This window comes from Morone saxatilis, unplaced genomic scaffold, assembly GCF_004916995.1.
Source record: "Morone saxatilis isolate NCDOM2014 unplaced genomic scaffold, NCSU_SB_2.0 Contig3, whole genome shotgun sequence".
Taxonomy (NCBI): domain Eukaryota; kingdom Metazoa; phylum Chordata; class Actinopteri; family Moronidae; genus Morone; species Morone saxatilis.
In genome coordinates this window covers 176,675-187,742 of record NW_023339873.1, presented here as the reverse complement: position 1 = coordinate 187,742, position 11,068 = coordinate 176,675, and the positions used below count along the sequence as shown (strand labels likewise).

The window sequence follows — 11,068 nt, the reverse complement described above, 5'->3', positions numbered from 1 at the left end:
AGCTCCATGTACTAAACTAGCTCGCCGTTTTACAAATCAGCCATCAAGCCAACCACCATGAAGCAACAACACCCAAGACCACAACGTACAGCGACCGACACCAGACCCACACCGTACAGCCCCGGACCGACAACAGACCAACCGTACGGACCGACACCAGACCCACACGTACAGCAAACCAACACCAGACCACAGTACAGCGACCGACACCAGACCCACCACGTACATCAACCAACACCAGACCCACACCGTACAGCGACGGACACCGACCCCACCGTCAGCAACCAAACAGGACCCAACCTTACAGCAACCACACCAGACCCACACCGTCAGCGGACCGACACCAGACCCACACCTCAGCAACCACCCAGACCCACACTACAGGCAACACCACCAGACCCCACACCGCTACAGCGACCGACACCAGGAATCAGAAATACATAGTTAGCATCATGTATTACGTAAGCTTTAACGTTAGCAACTAACATATCCAACTTCAGATAGTATTTTGCTAGCAATACTGTTTAGTGAGCCAGCAAGTAAGATTACAACCATCATCCTTCGGGAGTCTGAAGGAAAGATAAGCTGAACAAGTAATTTGCTAACGTTAGCTGCGAGGGCAATTTTCAGCTGCATTAGCAACAAGCTAAGGACTTGTGTTGGGACTCCTGTGTTGGACTCTGTGTTGTGGACTCTGTGTTGGACTCTGTGTTTGTGGACTCTGTGTTGACCGTGTTGGGTGGACTCTGTGTGTTTACCTGTGTTGTGGGACTCTGTGTTGACTCTGTTGTTGGACTCTGTTGTTGTGACTCTGTTTTGGACTCTGTGTTGGATTCTGTGTTGGACCTTCTGTTGTTTGTGACTCTGTTCGTTGTAGATTCTGTGTTGTTGGAACTCTGTGTTTGGATCTGTGTTGGACTCTGTTGTTGGACTTCTGTTTGTGGACTCTGTGTTGTGGAACTCTGTTGTTTGGACCTCTGTGTTGGACTCTGTGTTTGTGGACTCTGTGTTGTAATCTGTGTTGTGGACTCTGTGTTGGACTCTGTGTTGACTCTGTGTTGTGGACTCTGTTTTGTGGACTCTGTGTTGTAGATTCTGTGTTGTGGACTCTGGTGTTGGACTCTGTGTTGGACTCTGTGTTGGACTCTGTTTGGTGACTCTGTGTTGGACTCTGTTGTTGTAGACTCTGTGTTTGGGACTTCTGGTTGGACTCTGTTGGGACTCTGGTGTTGTGACTCTGTTGTTTGGACTCTGTTGTTCGTGACTCTGTGTTGTGGACTCTGTGTTTGTGGAACTTCTGGTTTGGACTTCTGCTGTTGTGGGACTCTGTGTTGGACCTCTGGTTGTGGACTCTTGTTGGACTACACTACAACCTGTTCACTCCTGCTTTCACACACACTGATTAATTATAAAGAAAGAACAGGATTCATTCAATTATTATGGGAAAACTTTAAAAGGATGTGTATTTTGTTCTTATCTGTTTGTATTAATCTTGAATTATTGATTTGGTGTTATCGTGCTTCCCCAACATCAGACCCTATAAAGGACAGTTGTTAATGGTTCAAAAGTTGTAAAGCTCTGCAGAGTGAACAGAACAGAGTCATGTAAAGAAAGTGAAGTCGTGCTTGTTTGCCCACGCTGTTAAAACTGGTTTGAGTCTCCAATATATCACTCAGGATTTGATGCTAACGCCTGGCAGAGACACAGAGGAGGGGGGATTCAGCAGGTGGGGGGGTGGTCTGGATTTTGCGTTTTATTCGTGTTTTTGGGAAGAAACAGAAAACTATTTCTCCTGTTTATTTTCTTCATTCTCAGAAAAGATTAGTTTGATTTTACTTTATATAACCCCTTTATATCTGGTGTTGTGTTTGACAGGGTTTTCTACAAACATTAAACATAATTATAACATATTAAAATCACAGGAGGAGGTGGGGAATTGAAACCTTCCAACTGTCTCAGTAATTTAACTGCTTGGTTCATGGACTCACAGGATCTTGGTCTGTTGACAGACATTTTCAGGTAGGACAAAAGACTAAAGCCTCCTCAGGGCGCTGAGAGTTGCAAGGGGGAGGCAAAGATAACTGCAAGGAAGGTGAGTCTCTCCGTCCTCCTTTCTGGCCTTACAGAGATTCTGAGTCCCTGTGAACTTCACTGAAATACACATTGATATTACTCTGAACGTCCATAAAATCCACAAAAAAGACAATCATCATGTTTTAGTTCTTCCAGTGATAGCTGTGTGTACGTCAACACAGCGGCAACACGAGCACAGCTAATTGAGCAGGGCTGTTAATGAGACTATCTGAACTGAATCACATTTAGGGGACCCTGGCAGCCTCCATGTTTCTTGAAGCTTTAAACATAATTACAATTTAACATTAATGTATCATTAGCCTAAAAGTGAGTCTTACGTTCTCCATTGTAAAGAATGTTTTCAGCGTACCACACCGAATAAAAAAGAGAGATACCTTCAAATAGCGGTGGCTTGCTTACTCTTGGAGTCTCCCTAAGCTAAGGTACCTGGCGGACTCTACAGAGTGTAGGCTCCTCCCTCCAAGTTCTGTTAGCTCCTCCCTCTCACAAATTTGCAAAACACAATCAGAGACTGCAAAGGACCTCGACCCGACCACAGTGGGGTCGGGACAGTCTGTCCACAGCAGTGATAGCAGAACGCTAGCTTTTGGTAGGGTCCGAGCTAACCCAGAAACTAACAGAGCTATAAAGCTTACAACCCAGGCCACGAGCAGCCGCTGCTCAGACTCTCTGTGGTCCTCTGTTACTTTCAGTGTTGGAAGCCACAGAGGTTGATCCCAGATGAAGTGAACCCACTGGACAAACTGAACTCCTGAGGTGTGCTTATTCCTGTTCAGTGGTTTTAATGAACATCTGGATCCCTGCCTTGGGTCACAGCTGGTCTCTGGTGGATCTGGATCCCAGCACGTTTACAATCTGTTGACTAAAAACTTAATTTGTTGCAGGTCAGGGGACAAGACTTGACCCTTGCTGTGACCTTTGACTGTGACCTGCGGCGTTGTTTTGGTTTAGGAGCTTCAGTGGACAGGCAAGTCAGACTCCACTGCCCGGCCAGGTCGGGCAAACTTGCTGGTTAAACCATGGAAACCCAAACCTAAAATAGTAAAAAACTTCAACAGAAGGCGTCGGAACAAACAGCTGAACCAGAGAGATGAACTGGGGTTTGTCCTTCGTTCTGTCCTCTGGGATGTCTTTGTCTGTCTGTTTCTGTCTGTTTACCTTTAAAAATTAACTGCAGGCCCGATCAGAAGCTAATCAATATTCCACAGCTGATTTGATTAACTATCACTCCGTCACAGGGAGGAGTCCACATCGACTGTTGTCACATCACTTTATAACACCTGTATTGTCCCCAAACAGGGGAAACTCCTGGGAATGTTTGACCAGGAGCGACCCCTTTTTCCACCAAAGTAAGTTCCGGTTTCTTGAACCAGTTCCGTTTTCAGGATTCAAAACAATAAATAATGTTATTAGGAATTACCTGTTGTAGCGAATAGGGTCGGCCTGCAGGGCCTGTCCAAACGTTTTAACTTCTGCAGGTGTATTTCAAGATAACACCAGCCAAAAAATTCATACACAACCTGGCATTAGGATTTTTTGAGAATCCCGGGTTCATATGGTTTATAGGAGCGTCTGTAAAGGAGTTCTCGTGGTGAGTACTCTCCGTGTTGATGAATCCCGATATTTTGCAAGTTCAGATTATCTGTGAGTCATAAATGGTTCATATGATATTGATCCTAAGAGAAATTAGCCATTTCGCAGTCCATCTGTATAATTTTGGCCATAGCTTTAGCACTCCGATTTAGCCTCTTTTCCAACAATGCTAGCCTGTTACGGTTGTACCAATGGATGCAATAAAGCAAACTAACACATGTTGCTGATGGCAACAAACCAGAGGAGGCTCCCAGTCCTCTCTGTATTGGTCTTATTTGTTAGTTATATTAATTTAACACTGCATCTTTAAAGCTGTTTGTTGTCTGATTTTGACTGTTTTTCTTTTATTGGTTTAGGCACACATCCAGTCTCCAAATATCTCGGCACTATTGACTATCGATACAACAGTTTGTTCCAGGACGCTGCTTGGAGGGACCTGTTTCACAAGCCAGAAGCTCCTGTTGTTGGTGGGCTCTTACGTCTTACTGACGATTAAATACCTATTTTTAGTTTCTAGTAGTCTTTAGAGAACATCTGCAATATGGAGAACTGGTCATTTTTGCTCCTAAGTTACAAAATTTGTATTTGAAATTAAGAAATGGATGTGAGCATCTTGATTTATGTTTCTGATAATGTGTTCAGGTACTATACAGTCAGTAGTAGAGAATTAATCACTGTGCCCTGTGCAGCCCAGGAGAACCCAGACGTAGTGTCAAGGGTAACTCAGTACATGATGGGAGCTAACGGAGCTCACCAGCTTCCCATCGCAGAGGCCATGCTCACCTACAAACAGAAGAGGTATGTTTTCTTTCCTTTTCAGGATTTCAATCTCATTTAATAACAGGTCTGAGAAAATTACAGCGTGAGCGTTTACAGAAGTGGGACTTCAAATGTGTTTTTGTGAGTAACACTGAAAAAGTCTGGAGGGCTTCATCTAACAAGTGCTTCTAATGCCGAGCTTTCAGCAGTTTTTCAAAAGGGGATTGAACTGTTATGGAAAAGATTGACTGTGAAAAAGTGATAGCTTGCTTTTAAAAAATACATTTCATAAATTTTTTTGACATTACTTACAAATTCTGGCACAGCTGTGCAGAGCGCCAAACATCCTTCCAGTAAAGTGAAAACAGGAGATTTCACTGGTTGCAATTGTGAAACAAATTCAGTGATTACACAATAGCAAAAAGACAAGATGCTGTAAAGTTAGATGAAGGGTATTTCTAAAAATGAATTAGTGCATATTTTTGTTTCACATTCCGGCACGCACACATGTTGAATATATTTAGTTACAAGATGGTAAGTGGAGATAAAAATTAATGGTTCAAAAAACGCTCAAAACTGGAACTATTGGGAAGAGAAGAGTGGATTAGGAGTACCCCTCTGCCACCTAGTTATCTCTGGTTCTTGAACCAGTTCCGTTCAGGATTCAACAATAAATAATGTTATTAGGAATTAACCTGTTGTAGCTGAATAGGGTCGGCCTGCAGGGGCCTGTCCAGACGTTTTTAACTGTCTGCAGGGGTATTCAGATACACCAGGCCAAATTCATACCACAACTGGCATTAGCATAATCCCGTTCAATATAGGGCTGTCTGTAAAGGGGAGACTCGTGGGTACCCATAGAACCCATTTTCATTCAGATATCTGGAGGTCAAAGGTCAAATGATCCCTTTGGAAATAGCCATTGCAGTTTTCCATCTGTAGAATTTAGCCTAACTTTGGAGCACCATTTAGCCTCTTTTCCAACATGCTAGCCTGACGGTTGGTACCAATGGATGCGTTCATCTAGGTTCATACGATACCAGCATCTTTAAATCTGATGTTTTATGATCTTCAGCTCTCTGGACCTCCTCACCGCTCCTCCCTCGTCGCCCGGTGACAGTGTCTCTCCGGCGGGTTCGTCGCTGGCGGCTCATCAGGCCCCGCCCCTGCAGCTCCAGGTCCAGCAGCTGTCGAAGGAGAAGCAGAGCGTGGAGGTGGAGCTTCAGCGCTGTCGGGAGGCGGAGCGAGAGGCCAGCGAGAGAGTCCGCAGGTTAGATTCTACCTTTAACCACAACTGTCGGCGAGCTACAGGGAACGGCAGTGTTCAGCTGATCAAAGCCTTCAGTGTCATCCTTTGTTTCTTCCACTATAGAAATACTCTGATAATGCTAGCAGTTGCTATGCTAACCTCCTTAGCAGCCGCCATTAGTCACACTGCTGGCATTAAAGCTCTGCCAGTAGTTCCTCTGAGGACCCTGATTGGTCCGAACCACTGAGGTTGGTTCAGTGTCCAGCTGCCTCTCAGAGTTCCCAGTTTATGAATGTGAATCTGAGTTCAACAGAAACCATTTGGTGATGTAATAATTCATATTTGAGCTCAAAATAATGAAGGGGGGATGACACGCAGCAAAGGGCCGCAGGTCGGATTCGAACCCTGGGCACATGGGTCGCCAGCTCTACCCACTGAGCTAACCGGGCACCAAGGACTGAGCTTTTAAATGAGATCCATTTTCTATGTATGTATGAGGGATACTGAGGGTCAGTGGTTACTAATGACCATGTGGTCACCTGATTTAACACTGGAGTAATTACTGCAGTTTTCCAAGCTCCTGGGAACAATGTGTGCCTCCTTATGGCTTACACAGAGTCCATCCCATAACCATCCTTATACAGGGAGTTTTTATAGACTTAACATAGAATCAATGCAATAAATATTAAATGTTGTTGCCACTTTACCTGGATCACAGTTCCCTCTATATTTAGTTCTATTTGTTATCAGTGGTATTCTGTCCTATATATGTATAAATATATAAACTATATATTTCACCCACTAATGAATGACGGTTATCACCCACACATTTATTTATGATCGCTGGTGTGTGTGTGTGTATACATACATCCAGTGACCTTTACAAAATACCAACAAGCCTGTTGACATGTTGCTTTACACACACACACACAAACACACTGCACGGGGTGATGACATCATGCTGTTTGATTGGCCGATAAAGAGCTGCAGGTAAATACACACCTGGGTTCATGTGAGCAGCTGCTGCAGCAATTATAAGATACTGAATGTCTCACTTTACCAACTGTCCCTGAAGTGCACACCGATGTAGTGATCAATGTATCGTCTTTAGTTCGACCCCAGAATGAAATCGTTTATATTTAGTTTCAGAAGTTCTGTTAAAGGATCAGTGTTTCAGATTTAGTGACATCTAGTGGTGAAGTTGCAGATTACAACCACCTGAACACCACTTGCGTCTGTATTTGACGACAAGGGAATGAGAACAGGCTGTGAGTGTGAAGGAGAGACTTCAGTGAACATTTTTACCATCCACTGTTTAGATCTGGGAGCTTTTTAACTCTAGATTTGAACCGGGCTGCAATGGTGGTGAAGACAACCACCTCATCACACTTCCCCTTTTCTTATTGTTTGATGTCAAAGACCCCCTAGTGGCAGAAACTACACACTGCACTTCAATCCCTGTACTGTAACTGTAATTCATCCTACTGTAAACATGTGCATGAAGAATAGAATTATACAGGACTTTTCTTTGTTTTGATATTGGTGTTATATATCGGCCACTGGCTGCCCCGCGCTGTAAATAACTGTAAAAAACCCACAATGCTGTGGCCACATCAATGTAGTAAATTCACCTAAAACGGCAGCTTGTTTGTGAGCGAGTGCGGCCCTGTACTGTCAAGAAAAGGTCCTGGATAATGAAATGAAAGAGCGTGAGCCCTGTTAAAGATTCATTATTAGTTTATTTCAAAACTTCAAAGATTTTACAAGTGTGCCTGTAAAACGTCTCCAGTAGAAACCAGCGAAATCAGACACATGTTGCAGTTTCTAACAGCAGCCTTCAGAGACTCCAGGATGTGTTCAAAGACCAGTTAAGCGTGTGGGACTAAAGAGATTTGGTCTGATGATTCATATTCCACGGACATCGGTGTGAGCGTCTCTGCCGGCGAGTTGATCAGGAAGAATTAATCCTTTAGATTTCGGCTCCTACAGGATGACGGTCGGATGCTGAATAACGTGACTTCTTCTTCTGCTGCTTCTCATCTCATCAGTCTGAAGATGAAGGGATGAGATTCATGATGAAAACAGCTTAAGTCGTCCGTCTGCGTCCCGTGCCGTCCTCCTGGGCTCAAACCTGCGGCTCTAATTTGGCTGCCAGCGGGGGGGCGGCCGGCTCTGAAGAGCCTCCCAAGTTTCTGAATAGTGGAGAGAGGAATATTTGCTCTCGGGAGGGGAGGGGGGGTGATAGAAATCTGCTGCTTATTAGAGACAGGAAGTTTAATTTGGTTTGGAGAGAGAGAGAGGGGGAGAGAGAGAGAAAAAGAGAGACAGAGAGAGAGCCTCAGTGAGTGTTAGAAAGTCATCCAGGGTCAATTTTCCAACTCTCATCTCAGTTTTCCTTTTTCTGTCTCTGCACTGATATCTCTGTTAGACCTCCGCCCACAATCTACAGCGTATACAGAAAGTCAAAACCAGGTAGTTCCACTACCATTAAACCACGACCACACAGCCAGTGCTATAATGCTCCTTCTATTACCAACTACCCGCAGCCAGTGCTATAATGCTCCTATAAATCGCCTCCTTCTAAAATTACCAACTACCCGACAGCCAGGCTAATAATGCCCCTTCTATTACCAACTCACGCATACCCACAGGCCAGTGCTATAATGCCACCTTCTATTACCAACCTACCCACAGCCAGTGCTATAATGCCCCTTCTATTTACCAAACTACCCACAGCCAGTGCTTATAATGCCCTTCTACCTTACCAACCTACCCACAGCCAGTCTATAATCGCCTTTCTATTACCAACTACCCACAGATGCCCCTTCTATTACCAACTACCCACAGCCAGTGCTATAATGCCCCTTCTATTACCAACTACCCACAGCCTGTCTGCCCTATGTGAGAGTCCGATCACACTGGACATCAACAGCAGCAAAGGATTTCTCCCACAGAGACATTCAGAAAGCTAACGTTGTGAGCGTCTCTGTTGCTAGAGGGGCAGTTTGGTCCCTGCAGTCAGACATTCAGGGTGTAGATGAGCTCAGGTTGCAGTAGAACAGTTACTGTGTGTGTGTGTGTGTGTGTGTAACAGCTACAGTTAGCTAGCTACGGGTCAAGGATTCCATATACGCATTCGAGGGTCAAACACCATCAATCTGAACGGTTTCTCGGTTTGGCTCCATGATCTCTTTCTCTGAACTGCGTTCATTGCAGAAACACCTCCACCGCCAGACCCTCCTCCCTCACCTGACCCCCACCCAGACCTCAGACAGAAACCAGATCCTGCAGGAGCCACTGTGGAATAATATTTTACTGTCTGCAATTGTACAAGGGTTAATCTTTCTGATCAGGTTGCATCGGTGTTAATGAATCATTCCTCCTCTTCCTCCTCAGGTTGGAGCGTCTGGTCGAGGTTCTGAGGAAGAAAGTCGGGACAGGAAGCCTCCGAGCCGTCATCTGATCTCCTGTCGCTTTTATTTTACACTTTCTGTTTTTATAAACTGATTTTATTTTTTTCATCCTTCAGTTATTTTTCCTTCATATTAATACACATTTTATTACAGTGGACTCATTCTAATTCCTATGTTCAGTATCTAAAACTTTTATTAACCAAAAAGTATTCTTCAGTTTTTAGCTGTTTGAGTTCAGCTGTAATCATGAAATATTTCTGTTTCTGTGTCTTGTTGTTTTGTGTAGTGTATCTACTTTAAATGTGGTTGTATGATTCAGTGTATTCTGGTTTCATTATTCGGTCTGGACATGAAATAAAATGTTAGGAATATTTGTTTTCTCCTTTTTATTATGTAACTTTAACATTGTATAGATCGTGTGCTTCCTCCTCAGGACGCTTTAAATCCCAACGACAGCGTTTCAGAGGTGGAGCGTCCTCAGAGCGCGTATTCTGTATTTTGTCCTTCAAAAGGAAACGTGTTTCTCCACTTCAGATCACGTGGTATTTTATTTTGAAAACTGACCGCATTCTCTGTGTTGTTTCTGTGTCAGACTTTGTGTCAATGCGATCTGCGCGGTGCTGCTTGACACAAGTGTGTCGCAACTTCCGTCAAACATAGACCAGACAAACACTCCTGAGACGCACCGCAGCTTCTTGGAATTTAGAGCATTGTCTAGAACGGGCACGACCAGCAACCGTGGTGCAGCCGGAAAACATCGCAGCCGTGTCCAGTGGAATTTAGGGTTCAGGTTGACGACCACAAGTTTAGTCTATTAAGTTGTGAATGAGGTTAACTGAATGTTGTTTGCTAACATTAGATAGATTTTGACCATAAAACATTAGCATGGTGGGTTCTGTAGGAGTTAGCGTTAGCCGCTAACGGGCAGATATGGAGGAATGGACCTGCACTGGTTGTAGCAGCTGTGTGTGAGTCGACACCAGAGGATCAATAATTGATAGTAACTGACACCAAATCAGCTGCTAAAAAAAACTACTTTGGGCGTAATTGAGCTAGTTTGTACGTAAATTCATAACAGAGTCACATGACCATCAATCAGGGTTTCAGGCTGGAAAACAAAAGAGGTGACAGTTATGGAAGTGATCCTTAACGGGTACTTTACTGAACCAAAGTCAGAATGCAGTCTGTATCTGAAGGTTCGAGATAACTCACCGCTACATTTGGAGAGCAGCCGGAATGACGTCAGGATATGAACACGTTTATGTTGTTTGATAAAGAGTGCAGGAATGTCTCACACTGCTCAGTCGGTCTAACCACAGATTGATGGGTAACAAGGTTTTTGCTTAAGGTATTTTATGAGATGATTTGTTATAAACGTTAAATGTTTAATCTCTCCTCACATCTTCTAACATGATAAATGTTTTAATGAACAGCTTCTAATCCCTGTGTCACAGAAAGGATGAAACTTCTTTTCGGGTCCAGTTTTCTTCTCGTTTCAGAGTCTCTGCAGTGAAGGATTCCTCCTCCTCCTCCTCTGTCTCTAATTGAAGATCAGTCTGCCTGTTAGTTCATCTGTTGATTTAAGGTTTGTCTTTTAAACTCTCCTGTTTTAAACAGAAACTCCGCTCAGATTAATTTCAGAGGATCGCTGTGACAAATGTAAGGAAGCCGCTCTGACTTCATGTTCCCTAAAAACTTCAAATTAAAATTTAACTTTGACAACTTTTAACAACTCGGTCAAACTAGGGCTTTAAATGAAACCGATGAAGCTTCATCTGCATCTGGTTTCAGCTCTGAAACGTGTCTGTGCCGCTGCGTTTGCCACAACCAACCCCAGATAACATTGACCAAACACTAAAACTACAGCCGAACGCTTAAACTACAAACACTGAAACTACAGCCGAACACTGAAACTACAGTCAAAGCCATACACTAAAACTACAGCCGAACACTGAAACTA

The 11,068-nt window shown here is 43.8% G+C and overlaps 1 protein-coding gene and 1 long non-coding RNA gene across 2 annotated transcripts in view; both read left to right on the top strand.

The window, feature by feature from the left end:
- Positions 1 to 9,232, top strand: part of mipol1 (mirror-image polydactyly 1) — a gene marked incomplete at its 5' end in the record, with an annotated part of 25,010 nt that extends 15,778 nt beyond the window's left edge. Inside the window, 2 exon segments of the mRNA XM_035674663.1 lie at positions 5,522 to 5,716; positions 9,092 to 9,232. Coding sequence (XP_035530556.1) covers positions 5,522 to 5,716; positions 9,092 to 9,158 — 262 coding nt within the window.
- On the top strand, positions 4,020 to 4,486 carry LOC118337565. Its single transcript, XR_004797157.1, has 2 exons — positions 4,020 to 4,154; positions 4,377 to 4,486. It is a non-coding gene; the product is annotated as an uncharacterized LOC118337565 (long non-coding RNA).
- Positions 9,233 to 11,068: the final 1,836 nt, after the last annotated feature.